At 38.9% G+C, this 24,778-nt stretch overlaps 2 protein-coding genes across 2 annotated transcripts; both read right to left on the reverse strand.

The window, feature by feature from the left end:
- Positions 1–819: 819 nt before the first annotated feature.
- large1 (LARGE xylosyl- and glucuronyltransferase 1) lies at positions 820–13,238 on the reverse strand. Its single transcript, XM_056749202.1, has 15 exons — positions 12,377–13,238; positions 11,290–11,474; positions 10,915–11,213; positions 9,867–9,949; positions 9,482–9,605; positions 9,232–9,403; positions 6,516–6,620; positions 6,330–6,442; positions 5,604–5,729; positions 4,756–4,911; positions 4,475–4,638; positions 4,101–4,379; positions 3,873–4,019; positions 2,702–2,897; positions 820–2,467 (listed from the first exon to the last, which is right to left on the reverse strand). The coding sequence occupies exons 2-15, from the start codon at positions 11,393–11,395 to the stop codon at positions 2,270–2,272; spliced, it is 2,268 nt and encodes a 755-aa protein (XP_056605180.1). The 5' UTR covers positions 11,396–11,474; positions 12,377–13,238; the 3' UTR covers positions 820–2,269.
- Positions 13,239–14,088: 850 nt separating this feature from the next.
- LOC130421474 (macrophage mannose receptor 1-like) lies at positions 14,089–21,446 on the reverse strand. The gene is made up of 4 exons (XM_056749360.1): positions 21,418–21,446; positions 21,075–21,113; positions 18,414–18,767; positions 14,089–15,521 (listed from the first exon to the last, which is right to left on the reverse strand). The coding sequence occupies exons 1-4, from the start codon at positions 21,422–21,424 to the stop codon at positions 15,154–15,156; spliced, it is 768 nt and encodes a 255-aa protein (XP_056605338.1). The 5' UTR covers positions 21,425–21,446; the 3' UTR covers positions 14,089–15,153.
- Between the last annotated feature and the right edge of the window lie 3,332 nt (positions 21,447–24,778).

The following is a 24,778-nucleotide window of genomic DNA, read 5'->3' on the forward strand; positions in this document are numbered from 1 at the left end:
TGTTTGCTTCTTTTCGTGCGTAGAACTAATTTGAAACATTCAAGCATAGATATTCAGATCAAAGGGAATCAAAAAGACCCTTAACGTCTTAACGCCCTGATAGCACACAAACATCTGCCAGACGTCTATTTGACATCTGTAAGATATCTGCAACACATACTATGTTCATCTACAACCTAGATAGCACGATCCATCTGCCTAACGTCTATTTGACATCTGCAATATATAGTTTGCTCATCTGCAACACGTCTCAGAGACGTCTGCAATACGTCTGCTAAAGATCTGGAGATCTGCACATCAACTCTAAATCATAAACATCTTACAGACATCTTCAAGATGTCTATATGACCTCTGACTGCAGACATCTCCGAGACGTATTGCAGATGAGCAAACTATGTATTGCAGATGTCTTGCAGACTTCAAATAGACGTATACTAGACGTATGAGTGCTATCAGGGAATACACCTCAGAGACGTATGCAGTCAGATGTATTAAAGACATCTAGAAGATGATTAAGAATGGATGTGAAAATGCTCTTTTTTAGCAGACGTCTTGGGTTGGATTGTGCTGATGTGAAAGAACTGTGAAAAAAACTACAGAACACAACACTGACATAAGATATTCAGACAGTTTGGGCATTGTAAGATGTCTATCAATGTACAATATAATAAACACAAACATTTGTCGGCCTGTTAAGGTATTGTGAGGTATATGGTGATATCCATAGGAGCACTGTAATGAGACCCTTATGATATGTACCAAAATATTACTGAAATATCTCAGCGTTACAAAGCAAAACTCAGACGTGTGTTTCCTGAAATCTTTTTTCATTGTGACTCCAGTATGGAGTTATCATAGCTTTATTTCATCTCTTTATACACAGCCTAAAACATCCTTGACACCAGTGGGTCTGAACCGCCGGGTCACAAGTTCTAATAACAGAAGCAGACTTAATAAAACCAGACCAATGAGAAAATCCTCAAAAACAAAAGCAATGTTCCGTAAAACATAAAATATGCGTCCTGAAGTGAAGCCATTTGGGAAACACTGTTCTCCGTGAAAGCACTTCCAGGTACACAAGCAGCTTATTGTTTTAACTCCGAAACGTGTAGGATATTCGAGGTAATAATCTACAAGAAGAGTTCTGTCGAAATCTCAGAATGTACAGAACGGTATTGAAATGACAATTTTAATACAGAATTATAATCTCGAAGAGAAGAAACAATCGCAGCAAATGATTCTCAGACGTCGTTGGTTTGAGTCTCGAATGACCAACCAAAAAATATACAAAAAAAAAGAAAGAGTTCATACCACACAATATCATTCACCAAAACTCTCTATAATAAAAGTAAAAACACGTACGTCTGTTAAAAAGTGCAACAAAGTTGATTTTCTAAACTACAATTGTGTATAAACATCTTAATTGTGGATGTTTTCTTGTATCCGGGCTGAATATGCAGAGACGATCACAAGGAGGCTGTTAGATGTGATTGTTTGATCTAAACTTCTGACTAAACCAATACCACAGGTTTTGGGGGACTATTATTTTGTCAAACCATGGCCGACGAGGGATTTATTGAGAACCACAACCTAACTTGTAATTCAGCAGAAAATACAGACTTTCAAAGCAGTCAGATTTACAAACATGAACGTCTCAAATACGCTGAATGTCTTTTTCAGGTCTGAGAGTGAAGACTTTAGAGACGATCATTCAGATGGAAGCAAACACCCGTCTGGTGTGGACTGTAAATCTACTTCTGACTTAACAGATAAAGATGTTGTGAGCACATTTACACCCTTTAGTTCTCAATGTGAATTGATTCTGACATGTCTCTGTGATAACATCCTCTAAACAACCGTCTGAAACGCTTGTGAAGTGTTTGCTTTGGCCCCTCTTCACGTTTTATTGCCATTTCAGTGAGTAAAGTTCCCTGTTTATTAAACATAATTCAGCTACTGTACAACACACAACAACATTCATCCTATCGCTGTCTCTTTACATGAGAACCGAACCTTTAATCCACAGACACACAGCAGACAGATTCAAGGCTTCCTTCAGACGTGAATAAGTGTCGTTCTTTTCATTTGACAAAAGTTTTTATTTCAAGACAGCGTCCGTTATCGTCAGCTCGGTAGCCAGTAGTGTATTTCTCAGATCCCCGAATGAACGGATGGATCGGGACCCGTGCCACCTCACATCAGTCTCCGTCGCTGCCCGGCCGGCGCTCACGGCTGTCATCGGGACGGAGTTACTCCAGGATTATCTCGGCTAGCTGTTGTTGTCCACTGTCATGTACTTGAGCGCTGCGAAACCGTAGCGCCGGGACATGTTCTGCTGAAACTCCTCCTTCAGCGTCTTCAGACACACGCGATACTGTTTGTTCGAGCGAAACTTGGTGATGTCAAAACTGGGCGCGTGGGGCATGTGGATCATGTAGGCGTTGGGCAGAACCACAAACTCATATTCCTGAAAGTACACATACAGAAAGACCTTCGATTGTTCCCACTGTATTCCTACATTTCAAAACCCCCAAAAATCGATTTACTGCATTATAGATGCATCGCAACAGCAAATTTAACCTGAAGTTTATTTTAAAACAAGAAACAATGTTTTTGAATTGTACATACATGACACAAAGACGTGAGTAAAAAATGTGACAATTCTAGTTTCGATTAAATAAAAGATTTTACTCGATGTTACCTGAGCGTCCAGCTCCATTATGTGAGCCACTTTATTCCAGCCGAACCCAACAAATCGTCGGTCGTACTCGGGACTTTCTCGTCGGACCATCACATACGGCTCGAAATCAGGCTCCCATTGCACGCGATACGCCGTCGTGGCCGTCCGCCATTTGGCGAAGTCTGTCGGAGCGTGACCTTTTGTCCACACGTGGTATCTGTCATGAATATTTGATTTGCATAATATTTTAATTCCTAGTAAAAAGATTCATTTACACATTTTTAAATTAAAAACTACAAATGTACTTAATAATAATCAACATACTATCAAATAAAACTGAATGCCTGATGTCTGACTTCTCGTTAGTTTTTATGTTTCCGTTCATGCTAATTCCACAGCACTTTAAATAATCAACTAAATTACTAGATACGACTTTTGAGAAATCATTCAAATTTACAGATTCTTTCTGTCAATCAAATCATCCATATCCATTTGTGATCTGTAGATTCGCTCATATCAGATTGACGGATTCATTTAGTGTTACCTAAATATTAACATGAAATGTAGCGGAGCAAGGTAGAACTAGAAACATATTTTCAACAGTAAATTTTCCAGGATTGAAAACCACAAAATTTTTACATTTTCCTGTTACGTACGGGACGATATATCGTGCAATTCTTATGCTCAGTTGCTCAACAAATTTGCGTTACATGCCGCCACATCCGAAAGCTCGCATAGAAACTCCAAATATGGGACACAGAAGAAGAATGATTTACACGTAGCTCCAGGAAATGCCAATGGTCATATTCTATCGCTGTCCTTCAAACCTTTTCAGGTATTTTAATATTAATAAAGTATATTTATAATGATGACGTTCAACGAGTGTGAGTTTTTTTAAATGAACGTTATAAACGACTCAATCTCATAGTGATTTTAGATCGAAAATCCAACTGATCGAAGAGCCGAAGTTCAGGGAAGAGCTGTGCATAGAATCCAACCCCTTTGCGATTTCAGAATTGACCTAGACAGGTATAACTAGTGTGAATTGCGTTATATCGTCCCAGCCCTAGATAAAATAACTTTTTTTTCTTTTTTTTTCGCAAACGTTCCATCAGAGCTACTGCTATTGTGATGTGTGAATCTCTTGCAATGAATCTTAAAAATGTATTTTTTTTGGAAAACAACGAATCACCTGAACGTAAATAGGGTGCCCATGTCAAGCTGTGTCAGGAGCTCGGCTTTAGATTTGGGGTAGGACAGTCTGTACCGAAGCGTTTCGAACGCAGGGACCACCAGAGCCTTCTTATTGTTCGCCATGTCGAGCTGCACGACCGATTTCCTGAGACACAAACCAAAGCAATGACTCATCACAAACCACACGTTTTGATTGGTTCCTCTGTGTTAGTTTGGCGATTCTCACCTGAGGTACTCGTACAGTCCGTACATGGGCAGAAAGTCAATATCGGACAGGAACATGTAGGGAGTGTTCACCTGTCCCATCGCAACGTTCCTCAGCAGGTTAACGGGGTAAAACTGTCCTTCTTTATAGACGATGTGGTATCCAACATTACTTCTGCTCATCAGGACCTCTGAACCCTGAGCGTAACGCAGAAACTGTTGAGCTTCAGCGTCTGACAGGTAAAGAGCCAGACTGATGGGACCTTCCCAGTGTTTGCAGATGGCCTCCAGCATCTGCAGTCTGAGACACAAACACACACGTGGAACGGCTCAGACGGTTAAACGTGTTTTAGAGAAGCATTAGTACTCTGTCTTGACACATGTAAGAACCGATACCTGTCCATGGAGAGCTGGGCCACCAGCGTGACGTCAGTGTTGTCTGCGCTGGGTTCATACTCATAATGCAGGAAATAAACGTGCGTGCGGTGGACGGTGAAGCGCTCCCGACGAAACTCATAACACGGGTCATCTTCATCCAGCTCAGACAGAGTCTTCTGAAGCTGAGGAGATATCGAGGAGACCGTCATTCTCTAAAGAACCTCAGATGAATGAAAACCTGTAAGATTGCTGAGTGATATTTTGCTCATAGTCCCCAAAAATCAGTTTGGGGAACTCACGTTTTCAGAGTTGTGGTCGGTTTCGCTGGGACAGCCGAAGAGTTCCCTCCTCAAGAGATTCCCGTCATACTCCAGGAAGGTCAGGTAGAGGTTTCGGAAGAACTCCACGTGTTTGTTCTTGACGTGCAGTTTCTTCGGCGAGTTCCAGTGAATCACCTAAACATACAGAGGATCATACGTGTTATGAAACATCCGTATCCAATCCACGTGTATGTTCCTTTTCAAGAAAAAGGTTTTGGATGACACGCCAAAATAAAATAAAAATCGTTAGACAATTCAATACAAATTTCAGTTTTACTGTCTACAATTCATAGGGTTTTAAAGAGAGGAAAAACTGAATGTTTTATTTTTTAAATGAATTAATTTAAATCCTTACATTCAAGGAACATTTAAAAGGAAAATTTAAGGACATTTTTAATAAACTACAACAAAATGAATTTGTTTTCTTTATTGTCATGAAAGGGGGCTTTAAATGAAATGCATAATAATAAAAAATAGCCTACATTTATTTAATTGTCGACATTAAATGCAATGCAATATTGCTTCCTTTAAAGGAGTCATATGGCACGGCTAAAACAAATATTATCGCTTGTATTAGATTATTTAAGGTTAAAAAACGCTGTATTTTCCACATATCGTGCATGTTTGTATCTCCTCTTTGCTCCACCTCCTGAAACGTGCAGATTTTTAACAAAGCGTGGAAAGGTGGATCTGGTCCCTTATACACATTGTTCAAAACATGTTGACCAGCATCTGAGACCGAACAGTTTCTCGGTGTACAGTTAATGTAAGTGCAGATCATGTGTTATACGCGGTTAACAGCCGAATGAACGTTTTTTGGGACTCGCCTTGAGATCAGACACGTCTTTGTAGCACTTTTCAGAGCGCGTGTGATCTGACAGCTGAACGTTCCAGAAGCACGGCAGCTGGTGGACCAGGAAGGGATTCTGTTTGATGACAGCGTTGAAGATGTCCTGCAGACACAATATTATTTTATTGGACATAACAGCTCTACATACATACATACTGAAATATATACCAACAACATCGTTTTCTTTTCCCAACATACCTTAAAGGGACAGTTCACCTCTGTCATCATTTACTCCCCCTCACACAGTTCCAAACCTCATTCATTTTTATCCTCATGAACACAAAGGAAGATATTTGGTAGAATGTCGGTCACCAAACAGATCTCATCCCCCATTTACTCTCATAGTATTTATTTTCCCTACTATGGCAGTTAATGGGGGATGAGATCTGTTTGGTTATTGACATTCTTTCAAATATCGTTTCATTTCACAAGACATTTATTCAGATTTGGGACATCATAAGAGCGAGTAGATCATGACAGAATTTGTATTTTTAGGTGAACTATCCCTTTAACATTAAACATCTAATAAAGTATCAGAGTAAAACCTATTTCTCCTTCATCCTCACAAGCTGTATTTACTGTTAGTGATACTTGCTGTCATAGTTTTTTTGAACCGTAAACAATAGTTTGCATATTATTTTAATAAAGTGATAGGAAATGTAGGAACGGGAAGAGGAACAGAGATTAAAGATAAAGTGTTTACCTGATCAGCGAGTGATGTGGACAACATGCTCATGAGCTCTCGCTCCGCTGTCAGTCTCCACATCTGCTCCCACTTCAGTTTCCTCAAACGATCCAACAACAACAGAATCACACCTGTTACACACAACACAACACATTACATCCGGTTTACACAAGTCCTGTCCAATCAGAAACCTGCGTGACCCACCAGTGTTAAAGCCCCGCCCCAGTGCAGGCCACGGCCGATGGTTCTTCCACAGGTTCCCCAGATACCAGTCGCTCTGATTCTCCACCAAACCCAGAACCTGCTGACCTGAGACACACAAAGAAATAGAGAAAGATCATTGAGGGCTATTACATAATAGACACATTTGGAAAGTGACACGTGTTCATGTGAATCATAAGAACATGAAGAAAAAGCTTCAGTCGATAGATCCAGAAACACAGACTAGTTTGTAATTAAAACTGTTTCCAAGCACACCTCAAACACCTCCGTCCAGACGTGAATGCCGCAATAGCATTGACCAGTCAATGAGCAGTATTGATTCTCATCTCTCACAGCTCAAAACGACCTTTTCATGAGGGCGCACGAGGAGACGAGATTCAGCTCAATGTAAACAACACATTTCCATTGTGTGTGATTCCTCCCAACTCCTAACAAGTTCTAATAACCAATAGCTTGGTCATATGAATATTTATTATAATATTTTATAATAATAATAATATGTTATATATACAGTTGTGTTCAAAATTATTCAACCCCCAATGCTGTAAATGGTTTTAGGGAATTTAGTGTAGATTTGTAATTGTATTCAGAATGAAATCCTACAAGGACTTCTTAAAGAACAATATGCAACTAAAATGACATCAATTAGTTTTGTAATACAGTAGTAAATGTTTATTTTGTGAATTCTTCATTGACATAATTATTCAACCCCTTAAAGACTACCACTCTGAAGAACAGAGGTTCAATGAAGTGTTTTCAATCAGGTATTGAAAACACCTGTGGATATCAGGGAGCAGCAATAAAGCCTAATAAGCACCAATTAGGCAGCTTTAAAATGACTGTGATACTCAGCTCCTTCTAGACATTTACTGGTGTGGTTACAAACATGGTGAGGTCAAGAGAATGGTCCAGGAAGACAAGAGAACAGGTGATTACTCTTCACAGGAAGGGCAATGGCTATAAGAAGATTGCAAAGATGTTAAACATACCAAGAGACACCATAGGAAGCATCATTCGCAAATTCAAGGCAAAGGGCACTGTTGAAACGCTACCTGGTCGTGGCAGAAAGAAGATGCTGACTTCGACTGCTGTGCGCTACCTGAAGCGTAGAGTGGAGAAAAGTCCCTGTGTGACTGCTGAGGAACTGAGAAAAGATTTGTCAGATGTGGGTACTGAAGTTTCTGCTCAGACAATACGGCGCACCCTTAGTAATGAAGGCATCCATGCCAGAACTCCCAGGCGCACCCCCTTGCTGTCCCCAAAGAATAAGAAGAGTCGACTGCAGTATGCCAAAAGTCATGTGGACAAACCACAGAAGTTTTGGGATGGTATTCTGTGGACTGATGAAACAAAATTAGAACTGTTTGGGCCCATGGATCAACGCTATGTTTGGAGGAGGAAGAACAAGGCCTATGAAGAAAAGAACACCTTGCCTACTGTGAAGCATGGCGGGGGGGTCAATCATGCTTTGGGGCTGTTTTGCTTCTGCAGGTACTGGGAAGCTTCAGCGTGTGCAAGGTACCATGAATTCTCTTCAGTACCAGGAGATATTGGATGACAATGTGATGCTGTCCGTCACAAACCTGAGGCTTGGAAGACGTTGGACCTTTCAACAGGACAATGATCCCAAGCATACCTCCAAGTCCACTAGAGCATGGTTGCAGATTAAAGGCTGGAACATTTTGAAGTGGCCATCGCAGTCACCAGATTTAAATCCGATTGATAACCTCTGGTGGGACTTAAAGAAAGCAGTTGCAGTGCGCAAGCCTAAGAATGTGACTGAACTGGAGGCTTTTGCCCATGATGAATGGGCGAAGAAACCCGTAGATCGCTGCAAGACACTTGTGTCAAGCTATGCTTCACGTTTAAAAGCTGTTATAACTGTAAAAGGATGTTGTACTAAGTACTAAGATTGAATGTCACTTGGGGGTTGACTAAAACTGATAATGATGTGAGCTCAGAAAAGACATTTGTGGTTATTTCATTATAAATGTTATGTTATATTTGTCTGACCTACACGTGCCTCTTTGATTTAATTGTAAGCAGGATGACTGAATGATCATAATCAATGTCAAACCGACCAAAACAATCAATTTCAGTGGGGGTTGAATAATTTTGAACACAACTGTATATTATATTTCCTATTATTTGTCAGACACTCTTTTTTAAAGCGACTAACAGTGCATGCAAGATGTACATTGTTTTAAAACTCGAACCCATGACCTCTGCCCTGCTTACACCATGTGCTTCCAATAACAGGAACGTTAAAAAACATAAATTCCTACAAAGTTTTGATGATCTGTACCTAAAATGCAAATGTAAAGAATAATATATGAGGGCTGTTGATTTTGTTATTAGAAAAACTAAGGAAGTTCATGGTGCATGGCCAGGGTAATTTTTGTTGCCTTAAACTTAAACTATTAAAATATATCTTTTAACCATAATCAAATAAATATAAATTTTGAAAAACTACACTCTACAGACCACAATGATAAATATGCACTTACACCGTGTCTATGCTAGATGTGACGCAATGTAGCTAAAAATTTGAAATGGCATTTTTATGTTTTGTATCGCAACAGCGATACGACAAAACCTACATATTCTATCAACTTTTGTCCATAATTCTGTCATTTTTTTCATGGTTGATTTCAGTTTCCTGGCTCACTTGACCATTTCCTTCAGATGAGAGTAGCACCTTTAAACTTGTGGAAGACGACCCACAGCTCAGCGATATCGGTGGCAAACGTAATGTCTGTGTCCAGTACGATGACCTTCTGCAGATCCGAGGGCAAAGTCTTGGTCAGCACCAGTTTCATCAAACCGTGGATACCAGAGTAATGTTTGTTAGGGATCCAGGACACCTCAGACTGACAAACACACACAGAGATTTATTATAAACAACACAGAAACCATCACAAATCAACACAATGTGCAGACACACAAACCTTGAGCTCATCTGCATCGTAGAAGTTGACGTGGATGGCCGGGACCATCCAGGTGTGAAAGAGATCAGACAGGATCTTGTGAGCGATGGAGTCCGTGATGATGTGGAAGTGAAGTGGGTTTCGTCTGATACACATTTACACATGTGAAGTCAGACAATGATTTTTGTTCATCCTCTCATTACAGTGCCACCCCGCTAGCTTAGCAACATGCTAAGATAAAACTTTTGACAACTTTGCTGTGGGAAATGCTGCCAATATGAAACAGAATGTGCATGTGTGTAAAGAGAGGTTGTATGAAGATTTTATCAAAGTTTGTGAAGTGTGTTGTGTTGCTAGGCAACGGTCATGAAGTTGCAAGAGGATAAGTGTGTGTCCGTGCATTTACCTGTGAAACAGGACTGACTTGACCAAGGTGACCACATCTCTGCTCGCGTTGTAGCCAGCACACACAATGGCGATGTGAATGGTCTGTAAATGCAAATATTTCACAACACGACTGATGAAAAAGAAATAAACAAAGTTTTATATCATGATCCTCACATGTTGCTTGCTATGCGATTGCAAGGGTGTTCTGGATGGTGCTTTGAATGGTTTCTAAAATGTTGCTGTGCATTGCCATTTGCTTCTGTGTTGTGCCTAGCGCGTTGCTAGGGTATTCTGAGTTTCTTACATGTTGATATGAGGGTGTTCTGATGATTTGTTTTTAGCATTCTGTTCTGTTTTATTCATTTCAGTGCTGTTGCTAGGGTAGTTCAACAGATGTTGCTAGAATAATCTGAGCGGTTTATAGGACATTGTTATGCTGTTGCAAAGGTAATCTTGCAAAAACTAGAGTAAACTCAGGTTTGTAGAATGTACATATGATAATCTCTGTGGGTTTTAGCACGCTGCTATAGGGTTACTAAGGTATTCTGAGGGGTTTATAACACCTTGTTATACTGTTGCTAAGGTAATCTAGGTGTTTTTTAACATGTTGCTATGCAGTTGGCAAGGAAGTCTCAGGGGTTCATAGCGCATATCTTTGTTGTTGCTATGGTAATCTAGGTTGTTTTAGCATGCTGCTATAGTGTTGCTAAGGTATTCTGAAGGGTTTATAACACCTTGTTATACTGTTGCTAAGGTAATCTAGGTGTTTTTTAACATGTTGCTATGCAGTTGGCAAGGTACTCTCAGGGGTTCATAGCGCATATCTTTCTTGTTGCTATGGTAGTCTAGGTTGTTTTAGCATGCTGCTATGCAGTGGCTAGTGTAAACTAGGTAATTTGTGCACATTTCTGTAGAGATGCTAATATGTTCTGGGGTGTTCATAGCATGTTACTATGAAGTTGTGATAGTAATAAATGTGTTTGTAAGTACGTTGCTATGCACTTGGCAGGTAGATTTTAATCACACTTACATTCAGTTGCTAGGGTCATACAATGTGTCGTACAAACCTCACATTTGTTCACCACAGGCTGACGCACACAGTCTGAGCTGTTGCTGGCGACGTTTCTCTTTTTCGCCTCACTATCACCTGTACCCTCTTCCGTGGAATGAGTATGTAACCGGTTGCCATGACGACCGTTGCTATGATGGCTGCTGTGGGTTGAGACGTGAGGCGTCGGGCTAATTTCTCTCCGCTGGTCATGTTTACGGTCCTCAGTGTCTCGCGACCTAAGATCCAGAGCCTGATGTTCTCCGGCCGCTCCGCTCAGCGCCGATGACTGAAGCTCCAGAGGTGACAGAGGTTTCACTGGAAAGTCAAAACACCGGTGAGTGTGATTTAAACGTGTGTGTTTGACTGACATGTGTTTTGCGTGTCGTCTTACCGGTGAAGTTTTCAGATGACAGATAGATCCAGGTGAGGGCCGGAATAAAGAGCAGCGCGACAGAGGCAGCCAGGAACTTCCTGCGGCCACGGCACATTCCCAGCATCCTCTGCTGCCAGAGGGGGTCTGTTCAGAGACGTCTAGGTGGGCATCAGCTGTTTGGCTGGGGGATGCATGACACACTCCTTAAAAACAAAGAACAAACAAATAAAAATATTGTGTAAGCTTCACTCTCTAACAATACTTTACAATAATATCCTCTATATACTGTATTAAGCAAACCACAAAACAGACGACAGCAGTCACATTATCATTATTAAACTTAAAGAATGTTGATAAATGCATTTAAGGTAAAAAAAATCATAATTCTGTATTTTCAATTATTTACCAATTTTATTCAAAACAAGAACAAATGTACCACCTATGTATATGTTCTCACCCACAAATACATTCTTAAGTGAATAAACAGTTTAATGGAAAATATAATAAAAAATAGGAAAGCTATAACGTCCAAGAGAGAAATATTGTAAAGCAGTAAATGCACAAACTAAAAAAATGAAAACTTCACAACTGTATTAACACAGGTCACATGTTGACAGCTCAACCAATAGGAAGTCAAGACGTTCGTCAAAAAAATAATCCATGGCTTTAGGATACATATCCTAATTTTGTCCTTTTTTAAATTATTTCTTTAAATAAATTGATAAACAGATATTATTCTGGGATGCATATTTCAGAGTTTTTCAACTTTCATAAAGACGATTCAAACAAACATATCCAAACTATAAAGACCAATTTATTTACAATGTGTTCGTCTATTTTCACTTATAATTGCCAAGTGTTGTGCTCAAATTATTCCAAACGTGTGTTTTTATTTACTAGCATCACTTACACAAAAGCGAACCGTAACATTAACACCAAAGCAGATTTATTTTATTCAGAAAATGTAATTCCCAGCACAGAGAAGCAGACGGTGACGTTCATTGGCTTAATAATCACGTGGTTTGCACTGGAAACAGTAAAAGCAGTAACTATGGTGATTCTGTACGGTTGCCATGGTGAGACGTACATTTGCATGCGCGCTCACCTTCGGTACAGAAATGACGGCGTGACCGGACTCAAAGGAGACGGTTTATTCTCGATCATTCGATTAAATCCACGGTAAGCGAAACGTAGTCAGATTTTACCATTAGGTGCGCGGCAGTCGCTCAGCTGTCGGCACACAAAAGTCCGTTATGAGGCTCCACAGGCCGCGGGTCTGCAGAAACACGCGTGGGAGAGAAATCGCGGATGTTTCAGTCTCTCAAGACTGTCGTGTTGAATGTCGTTCCATCGCCTTAATTTAGCATCCCGGGAACAGCGCGTGCAAATGCCGCAGGATTTGACAGACATCGTACGTCTTTGACGACGATCCGCTCCTCATATCGTCTCTTGCGCCGCTAGACGCGCGTTATGAAACCACAGTCCGTCAGTCACGCATCTGCTCGACCGCTTGTGCGATATAAAATCAACGCTGAGGCCTGCGGTCGACGCGACGCTGCCTGTTTGTTTCCCAACACACTCCTCCAATCACAACCACAATCCCCGATCCAGACTCCAGTCCGGTCGACTGAGTCATCGCGAAAAGCCGGACTGGATTCTGATGCGGTTGAGTTCTTGTAGACGGCTGACAAAAATGAAGCGATTTGTTTGCATTATTGAAGTTTTTGATTATATTTTTAACGCTTCTGTGTCTTTTTGAACCTTGAGAAGAGGGTCTTAATCCAACTATGATCAGAAAACCCACAACAGCACTTTTAAAAAGATCCGTAACGTTACCTTCTACCTAGAAAGCATAGAGGGTTTGAACAACATGAGTCATATAAATATATTTCAAATATTAAATAAAAAAATACTTATCATTTCTTGACCATTAAAATAAATACATATTTTGAAGGTTTTGAAGGAAAATGTTATGGTGTTAGAAAACTGAACAATGAACAAACTCTGAGCTGTGATTGAAATGATTAGATATAGGTATGGATACAAATGAATGTTAACTGAATGCTTCTGTTTGTGTAACGTTGGTTAAAAGCATTTGTTAAATGTAATGCATTTGTGTATTTGATCTGTTAAATAATAAATGAGTCATTGCTATTGAACATGTTTGATCCATTATTGTGTTTAAGGACATTTTGGTTAGCTTGATTTAACAATTATGAACCGCGGGCCGACAGTGGACCACCAGTATACATTATTGATAAACTAGCGGCTCAGCAGGTGACCGCCGGCAGAAATATGGTGCATATGATGGACCGCTGAAAAAACGATGAGCAAAAAGCCGGTCGTCCGCCACTGGGCCGCTGGCCTTATGTTAGCTGGGAATAATGACAGAGAGAAAAACACACAGGAGATGAAAATGAAGAATAGTTTACATAAAATAAATCTAAACATTTTTAATAACTGTTATGATCGAAGATGAAGTGAAAAGTCAGGAGAGAAAATACTGTCTGTATATTAGAGTTTATTTGAACTGATCCATCACTATTACATGAATCCAACACACACAGAATTAAAGTCAACCTTCACCAGATTTCTTTTTTATATTTCATTTTCATTGCTGAAAGAGCTTAAGCAGTAAACAAACACACATCACTATCATCTGTTAATAATTCACTTAAATGAATGAAAATAAATGTCACAGGATAAGAACTCTGAATATTTACAATCACATATGAAGCAACAAAACTGTCCCCTGAAGGCAAATTTTTTATTTCATAATAAAATAAAGTCAACCTTCACCCGATTTCACTAAAAGTACAAAATAATCTTAAAGAGCAGGTTTAAAGGTATTAGAAAGTGCTCTAATGTTGTATTAGAGTCCCCATCAAAATTAAAAACACTTCCATCTATCTCCATTCAGATTATTGTTTAGTAACAGTCTACCGCCACATTATTAGGTAAGAGTTGGATTATTAAAACGGTAACACTGTTATATATTGTTTACCTGGAAAGCTATACTACATATACAACACAGATTAGCACAATTACTTTATATTATAAGCACTCAATTCAACATATACACATAACGTACTTATCATTCTATTTACATACGCTAAATTATGAGCACGTAACACAAGGTTGGAATTGTAATGCAGTGTTATCGTGGAAAAAATTATTTTTTTACCACTGATCCTTACAAATCGTCATCCTTTGGCAGCGAAAACAAAGTAGATTTGCGTTCAAGGCACAAATCACAGCGTCTCCTCGACATGTTGTATACGCGATACTACCTGAAAATGGACAGGTCAGAGGGTCCCTGTTTCGCGGGAAGGCGGGGATTGTGTTTATGCGTTACACTATGACGTGTCGATGTTACACTCAAAAGAGTGGAAAGCCTAACGATTTGTTTGGGCGGTTCGGAGTCGACTCCTTACTTTGTAAGCCAATATCTTAATTTATCATGAACTTTTTGGATTAACAACTTTGCAGACCGTCAATATTGAAGGAAAGCTACGTTACATGCTGTGATGCCGGTAATTTTATTGGATTCGTGAACCTGCTCTTTAAGGAATATTTGAAGGTGCTATGTGAAGCAGAAAAACCCCTTAAATCATGATTTATTAATAACAAAGCACTAGTCTCAAGTATCTTATTGCAATATGTGTATTAACTCAACTCAACTTTATTTATATAGCGCTTTTTACAATTTTCATTCAATTCATATTAAAGCCAATGATGTGCAATTAATGCAAATTTCTTTAAATAAAATAACTTTAAGCCTTCCTTCCCTCTAAAAAAATAGTCCCTCATACCTGACGTTTAAATGCTTCCTATTGCTAAATAACAAAACCAGAAAGTTAACAAAGATACAAAAAAGTCTCTTTATTTCTTCTTTCTTCTGCAGATGAAGTTTAGTTGTTTAGATTCAGGATGGCTGATCCACTTATGATCTCCTCCAGACTGAACCGCTCCAGATCTCACTTCACGCTCACAGTCGTCCACGTCTGTTTCATTCCCCGGAGCCCAATGATCATAACACACAATCTCTCCATTCACCCAGAACCAGATCCCCACAGAGCAGGAGTGACGTAACCCCAGCCACACCTCAGCAGTCGAGGCCTGATGAAGAACTTCAGTCACCATGAGCTGAATCTTCTCTGAATCAACTGAAACCAGATCCACATGATTCTCTCTGCAGTATCTCACAGCTTCAGTCCAGCTCAGATTCTCCTGGATCAATATCAGCTCATCTGAACACACAATAAACACAAACAACTGAACATGAGAACAAAACACAAACACTGAGACTGAACTGAGATCAGTTTCATCATGAAGAAACTTCTGTCGTCAAACACACACATTGACTTTTATTAACTCACCTTCATGACACACAAAAGTGTGAGAGACACTGCAAGATACATCATGCCATTTCCCCTCATTATTCACTTTGGTCACTGTACAATCAGTACCAGAATTATCAGGTTGACCAGAGTCCCAGTCTCTGAAGGCGGAGTCAGTGTTATCTGACCACTCCCACGAGCCTCTGAACAGACCAATCCAGACAGATGTGTGAGGATCATTAATGATGTTGTGGATCAGTTGATTGTCAGTCTGGTTCCTCACACTGGTCAGATCAGTATGATACTGTCTGCAGAAACTCTGAGCTTCACTCCATGTTGTATTAGAAGTATTAATGATGTATGATTTACTGCTGTCTGTTGAAGAAAATAAAGATTCAAGTCTCATGATTTTCATTCATTCTCATTACACTTACAGTTCAGATGTCAATCTACACAAACATATTTCTTCTATAAGTCTTGATAAATGCTTCACTTGATCAGGTGCCAGAACAGAAAACACATATGAAAGTGGAGGAGAGATGTCACAGGTTACAAACAGTGATGAAAACAGCACACGACCTTCAGTGTATCATCAACACAAACTGACAACATTTACAATAAAACAAACAATCACAACTAACCAACAAACACATTAATATAAGAGAACAAGAGTCAAGAGGTTCACTGAAGGAAACACTAAACACGATGAGGGTTTTTCTTCTTATTGATCATGTTTTCTTCAGTGATGACTCAATCATTAAACTTCGCTCTTGTATAGTGTTTTATGAGGGTCTGGTATCAGTTGGGTGTAAAACTCACTTGGTGGTGCTTCAACACACTCATAAGACACATTCAGGTATTTGTAAGTTCCAGGACAAGGATCAGTGAAAACTGTTTTATTCACAACCATAGAACAATTAGTTTCTCCATCACATCTGTGATAATAAACACAAAAAACAGAAAAATATATAAAGATGATCTGATAATATCTGATAGCTCTTTAATAATGTTTTCTGGTCTCACCGAGTGGCCACCGTTAGAGATGTGTTCAGACTGCACTGAACATTTGAGATCTGGTCATCTGGTCTTCCAGTAGAGCAGGTCTGTCGGTCTGTACGCCCATATTTGGCTGAAAGGACTTTAATAGTTCCCTGATCTGTTGATAAAAAGTCACATTACAGACAATTGTGTTTGACAAATCTTTATTTTCTCATCATGTTATGTGGCCTTTAAATCAGTGAACATGTAAATGATGAAACTCAGAGAACTCACCACAGCTGAGAAGGAAAGTCTGTAATTCACAGATAATGAAATCCTTTGAAACACCTGAAGTCAGAGATGAGAAGTGAATTAGATGTAATGATGCTACTGTGTTACATTGACTGTCTTTGAGTATTTGCTTTAAGGGGTCAAATGACATGGCTTAAATGAATATTATCGTTTTTTTTAGGTGTAATGTAATGTGTATACATGATTTAAGGTTAAATAACGCTGTATTTCCATATACCGTGTATGTTTGTATCTCCTATTTGCTCCGCCTCCCTTTTTTACAAAACTCATCGCTCCGAAAAGCGAGGTGTGCTATGATTGGCCAGTAATGTAACGTCTCTTACCATATTCAGAACATCAGGTTCCAAAGCAATTGTACCGACAGATGGTAAAATGACATAACTTCTTTAAATCAATTCAAGCCTGAATCTGATACGGAAAATGAAGATGATCAAACCGATAGATTAACTTTGCTAGCGCGATTGGAGCAGGATGTAAAGGATTGGAAGGTTTTATAAAAAATAGTTATAGTAAAGCTTACTGATTTATCTTTTATATGCAATATTATAAAGACTATAAACGAACAACCCTATACATTATACAGACTTTGTGTGAGATAGAAACAAGCTCGCATTATAGCAGGGAATGGTAACATAATAAATGCCCTTCTCGATCAACCCGTGTTACGCCACATCTCGTCAGCAAAGACAATAAACCCCATTATAAACACAACATTTGTTGTCTCTAGCGCAAGTGTCTGCATTTGCAGATCACAACAAACTCAACCCGCATTAGTCTGTAACAAAGTATTTTACAATGAAGATATGCTTACAGACTGCGATCCGAAGCTCCTGTCATGAGAAGTTGTAATGGTTGGAATGGCCCCACTTTTTAACCAAAGCTTTCGTGCATTGCCGGTCTTGATATCTTCCAGGTTCGTGAAGCAAGCGTCTGTGAAATGTGCTGCACAAACTTGAATATTCGGATTGTACTTTTCTAGAACAGTGTTGTAAATAAAACGTAATCATTCATTTTTAGTCGTCTCATCCTTTGGAAGGGCAAACAAAGAGGCTTTCTTTTCGCAACGAGACACACAGCGTCTCCACGACATGGCTGCAGAAGTGACGATACAATGAGAATAACAAGTACGGCCACCTCACATGCATTTACATTTGGGAGGTCTTAGTCAAATCATACCACGAAATGACGTACATTTGTGGAAATGTGGTTACACGAGGCGTTTCAGGCAGGTCTGTCTGAGCAATCGCTTTTAGATAGAATGCATCTTCTGTTTCAACACTTTAATTTTTGCAATTTTACGTGTCTAATACATTTATGGGCAACTTATAACACAACAAAGACACAGAAAAACATGTATTTGTGCCATATGACCCCTATAAATCAGAAGTGTCCCTGTGGAGTTCAGCTCCAACCTGTTCATCTGACCCACATGTGTTCTGTTTCTTAACTGTGATGTTTATTATTGTTGTCTTATGATCATGTTTTGTGAAGTGAAGGATTGCTGTCACTCACCATTGTAGCAGATGAATCCCAGCTTATCAATACACTTCTGCTGATGCCATGTTCCATTTCTCATAACAGCACAATTATTTGTGTCAGTTGATGGTTCAGTTTCCCAGTTCATATATTTCACAGGATCACCCAGAGACCACTTCCATTTATAAACATCTGTTCTCTTCAGTCCAATCCAGACATACATCGGTTTGTTATTCACAGTCTTCTTCAGCTCGTTCATGTCATTGATGTTTTTGACTGTGGCCAGATCTGTGTAGTTCTCTCTGCAGTATCTCTGAGCTTCAGTCCAGTTCATATTCATGTTTATATAGTGATAGCGGCGCTGAATACCTTCAGATAATGAACAGAGAGCTGAAAGAGAGAGTTTTTATTCAAACACATTCACTCAGAGCTGATCTAAGCAGGAGTGTGCTGACACCACACAATCATCATTTACTGACACAGAGTTTGTATTGAAGAAGAAGATTCTGACAGATTTTAGTCTGTTAGTGTCTCACAGAGATGAGCGCTCGAGTCGGCGATTCAGAATCAAATCACAGTTTATAAAACGTCAGACTTGCACCATAAAAATGTTTGAGAAAACAAGAAAAACAAGTCAATCTCATGCAGTAAGATTTCAGATCTGGCTGAATGATTGAATATTTACCCGATTTACATTTGTTTAAGTGTGCAATACATTCTGTGCTGTTTGATTTCAATCTCTAATCTATTCAATTTTATTCTATAGTCCACCATCAGCAATAGTTACTCTGCATCACGCACTTTGACCTGAAAATTGAAATCACAAACCTCAACCATGATGACATTTCAAAACCCTTCTTTGGGTTTACTAAGCATTTCTTTTACATTTTTAGTAACAAGTTTTGGACTATTTCACTATAAGCAATATAATGCACTGACTTTATCTACTAAAAGATTTCTAACAGTGTGACTCGTGGATAATTTAAAAACAATTTGAGTCTTTTATCCCTAACTGCTGCTAGTTTTATTTTATTTTCTAATAGTGTCCCATCACTCTAAAAAACAATGGGTTATTTCAATTGGGTCAAAATGAACAAACCCCACAGTTGGGTTATACACTGGGTACGGAAAGTATTCAGACCCCTTAAATTTTTAACTCTTTGTTATATTGCAGCCATTTGCTAAGATCATTTGACCTTGAACTTAAATGATTTTTAGCAAATGGCTGCAATATATCAAAGAGTGAAAAATGTAAGAGGGTCGGAATACTTTTTGTACCCACTGTACATTAGCATATGGTGGGTGGTTTTAACCCATTGTCTGCCCAGTCAACACGATGATGTCACAGTGATGTCCCCATCACCTTTCAGAATTCTCTCGATGTGCTCAAACTGTGATCTTAGAGGTTTAGTACTTTGATGTTTGACATTTGAAGTCACCATTATGTTGATGAATGTTTGCTTTAGTTGAGCTCTTGACTCTACAGTGTTTGACTTCTCTTCCTCTGACTGCTGTATCAAGTGTATTTACTTAATAGAGTAAATCTGTTACATTGAGTAATGCTAAAGGAGTCTTGAATGTGAATATATGGATGCGTGACTGTTGATGAGAACTCTGTCAATTTGTGTGAGAATAGAGAGTGAGATTCAGCTGATTTGAAACAAACATATCTTATTAAGGTCTTAAAAGTAAAATATTAATGACAGAAATACATCAAGACTCAGTGTATGAACCTCAACAATGGTAAGAATCAACTGAGAAGCTTCATGCTGCAATGCATGCTGGGAGTCTTGAATGAGTATTGAACTTTAGTGTTACCCATCATGCATTGCAGCATGAAGTTTTCATTCTACTGATTGTCAATGTCCTTGAGTTTAATATGTTGATTCTTGATGTGGGAGTTTAATCAATAATCTCTTAAGACCTTATAGCATATAATGGTTAAAAAATAATTCAAAATATCCCATCTGCCAAAAAGCTGATGCAAACATGATATTCAGAGTTAAAATGTAACTTGAGATCAGTGGATCATTATCACTAGTTAGTCAGTACTTTCAGCGTGGGATCACTTTGGTTTATCTTTGCTAAGACAATTGTGATTCAAAAAACCAACAATGCCAGCAGGCAAAGTCAAACTAGTTTCTAAAAGTTAAGGGTCCTTCTAAAGCAAACACTGTTCAGCATAATGGTGACTAAATACAATAAATTCAAATTAAGCTCACATATTACTTACACTTTCACTGTATTAGAATGGTGTGATCTCACATGTTGACTGGGATTGATTCAATGGTTTCTTGCTATCTGGGCAAATAAACAGTCCATTCAACTCAACAATCTCACTCAATTCATTTACTTCCATTTGAAAACTGAGACTTGTCTGAAAAACCATTCAAACTAGTTTAAACTTTGTCCTGAGGTCTCTCAATATTAGGCGTTCAGAAGATGTCATAAATAGAAGAAGAAAAACCTTTCACTTTTGACCCCTCAAGGGACATCTATTCAACATCAACACAGACGCAGAAAAGACGTCTTTTGGACACATCGCCTTAGATTGTTGGTGGGATATATTTCATAAAGTAATTATTACAAAATGCCTCTTTTTCCTCAGAAGAACAGTTATTAATAGACAGACGGATAACTCTGGTGTCAATTCTCCTGACATTTAAATCAAACATAAAAGCAGAAACACAAACTCACCAATGACAAGAAGACTGAAATATAGAATCTGAGCCATTTCTGAGGAAGAAACACATTGAAAAGCTCAAATGTTAAACTTCTGTTTGTTCACAAGTTTGGTGTCAGAAACAAATTAATTTGCCAAATTTTAAATCAAATCAATCTGTAAGTATTACATAAAAGTTTAAATCTATAAATGTCAATGAAGTTAAAAGTCAACATTTCCATCACTTAGTGTATTTCTACAGAAAGTCAGTTTCTTGATAAAGTTTCATTAGAAGTTATTTTTAGATACAATGTTTATAAAACAGAGTCATATCAAAAGGATAATATTATTAGAAATGAGAATGTAAATAGTTCTTACTTTTCATCTCTTGTGTGTTTCTCTCCTGAATCTGCTGCTGTTTCTCTCTCTCTCTGTGTGTTTATATGTCATTATATTACATCTGATCTTCAGCACCTCACATCATTTGTGATTTCTGTAGAAAGACTTATTTTCATATTTTACAACCTGCTTATTTGTATAATAGTTCACCTACTGTCCTGTTTTCTATTATGTAATGGAAACAAGGTGTGCGTTCTCTTATTTGCATGTGTGATGTGTGTCAGCCAGCGAATACATGTGTAAGAAGGTTCAATAAAAGGAAAGAAGTAGGCAGGAACCGGCGAACATTATATACAGTTTTAATAAAATAAACAAACAAATACAGGAAGTTAAATGCCGGCAGCCCCTCACAGACGACTGCCGGCGACACACAGTGAGATGCGGGACCGGTGTGCACACAGCTGATTCCAACTATCAATCACGCCACCGGGCCCGCCTCACGGCTCCCGTCACATCTTCCTGACCACAACATGATATATACAGACACAGCGGGGGTTGATCTGGTGTATTTCTTAAATAGATATATTTAAAACAACAAACATATAGATTTTAGGCATAACTATAAAAAACAGGTCTGGTAGACTTTCATACTACTGTCGACGGGTTGTTCAGTCGTTCCCTTTTGAGAGAACTCCACGCTGCGTCAATGACCACACTGAGGGGAACATCTCTGTGCTGGGGGTCTCATGCTTCCAGAGGGATATTGAAGCCTGTGATGCGACTTCCCCCGCACGGACTTAAGGTCATATTTGAGGAAGGAGGTCACATTGAAGAGTGGCCCTGCGTGTGAAAACAGATGTGTGGCGTGAGAGCGTGACACCAGAGTCAAATGAGTGAGTCTTACGCCCAATGTGTGACAGCCGGCGGCCCTGAAACATCAAAGTAAATATTGATGTCAACATCTGATGTTATCTCATCTCATTTGTGTTTTCTGTTTCTGGGTCAGAACAATGACGTCAGAGAAGCAAAAAGTGATGATTCTTATATGATGAGGCTCTCAGATCGTGTCCCCGGACTCACTTAGCTTTATTCCTCTTTATTCCATCAGTCCATTATTAATATATTAATAGAAGTTTGAATTTTTATTATTTCATATGACAATAAATATATTTTTAAATGTCTTACAGTGAATAAATTGAATGATTACCAAATATTGCTACCAAACATTAAATCCTCCTCAGACCTTCACTACAACATATATGTGTCTCAGAAGTGTGTTTATAGGTTGTGGTTAGACAATCTTTAATGCAAATAGTTGAATGTTAATATAAGTTAATATTTTTTATCTTTACTCGTCTATTTGCTCGAAATTTAAAGGGACATCTCACCTAAAATTGAATGTAAGTTTATTTTAAAAAGAAACGTTCACGTGTTCAGCTCTCTTCCTCATTCAAATGAAGTTTGCCTGAAGCTCTTGGTTAACAAAAGTGTTGTGTACTAAAACTCTTTCCAGGATATCTGCACTCCTCCTGTATCCAAATGTTGGTGTGACAGGGGTCCTTTCATGCTTATTTTTGTGATGGTGGTTTAAATTATAATCTTTACAAATGTTGTTTCCAAATAAACCAAGCGCACATGTATTCTCTTGAAGTATGAATGTACACTGTAAAAAAAAATCCGGAAAATCCCGGAAAAAGTACTGGCAGAAAATTACACAGACTTTTTACCTTAATTTAACAGAGTGGCCACATTAAAATAACAAACAAAAATATCTGTTTTTTTAAAGGTATAACTACTGTAAAAACACGAAACATTTTCTATTATTTAAAAGTTTATGTAAAAAATAAATATTTTTTTAATGGAATACCTACTGTAGAAAAGTGGACAATTTCAATAATTTAATGGTATACCAACTGTATAGAAACGGCGAATGTTAATTATATCTGTAAAGTAATGGAAAAATTACTGGCAGCTCACTGACTTGTAATTACAGTTTTTTTGGATTGCTTACACACTAAAATTAAAAGTAGTACACTATAAGCAAAACCTTACACTCAAGAAGCAAAACATCAGCCCATATTTGCACAACTATAAGCACATTGTCAACCTCACACTTGTTGCAAAACACTAAACACACTTAACATACATTACACACAAAAATCTATCATGAAGTCACTTCCTTGCAGTATCAAAGCACTGACTGTCAAATTACTGCACTGTCCAAACAATTGGTTCAACACAGTCATCACGTGTGAAAACACTTGTTTGCTTAATTGAAGACACTCCAATCAGGTGTATAAGCACTATAAAAAGCAGCAGGTGAGTCAGAGAAAGAGTAAGACAAGGAGGAGAACGAGGAGGAGGACAAGGAGGAGGAGGAAAGGGAGGAAGAGGAAACAACAGAGGAGGAATCAACAGAGGAAGAGATTGAGGCCATGCTGGAGGTAGAGGTAGAGGAAGACAAGAAGGTGCTCAAAGAGGACCGAATCTGACAAATGAGATCAGACCATCAGGTCTCAACATCAACACTGGCACGCATCCTAAAAAAAAAACATATTCACATGAAGCAAATTTATCGAGTGCCTTTTCGAGCGCAATTCCGAAAGGGTGAAACGATTGCAGCATGATTATGCAGGTATGTATTCACTTTAGCAGTGTGATCTTGCATTCTGTCTCATAATATTTTACTGTACTCTAATATGTAAACTAGATCTACACTGAACTACACAATTTTACCTGACACTGTTCTTCAGGGAGTTTTACGAATGGATGGAGAGGAGATCCAGCATGAGTTCATTGACGTAGATGAGGCTGGGTTCAACCTGACGAGAACACAAAGGAGGGCAAGAAACATCATTGGCCACAGGGCTATAGTCAATGTCCCAGGGCAACGTGGGGGTAATATAACACTCTGTGCAGCTATTACACAGAATGGGGTCTTCCACCGCCATGCCCATATGGGCCCTTACAACACAGCACTCATACTTACATTCTTGGACCAATTGCACAACATAACAGCAGCAAATCAAATCAATCATATGCAATACATTGTTGTCTGGGACAATGTGTCTTTCCACCGCTCTGCTCTGGTTCAGAACTGGTTTCAGCAACATCCACATTTCACCGTCCTATATCTTCCACCATACTCTCCATTCCTCAACCCTATAGAAGAATTTTTCTCGGCATGGCGGTGGAAGGTATATGATCTCCAGCTCCAGGCTGAGGTACCCCTCATCCAAGCCATGGAGGAGGCCTGTGACCAGATGGAGGTAGCAGCAATGCAAGGATGGATTCGTCATTCAAGATGTTTCTTTCCAAGGTGTCTTGCTAATGACAACATTGCCTGCGATGTTGATGAAATTCTCTGGCCAGATCCAGCTAGGCGAAGAGACAATGTCTA

The sequence above is a fragment of the Triplophysa dalaica genome, chromosome 5, assembly GCF_015846415.1.
Source record: "Triplophysa dalaica isolate WHDGS20190420 chromosome 5, ASM1584641v1, whole genome shotgun sequence".
NCBI lineage: Eukaryota > Metazoa > Chordata > Actinopteri > Cypriniformes > Nemacheilidae > Triplophysa > Triplophysa dalaica.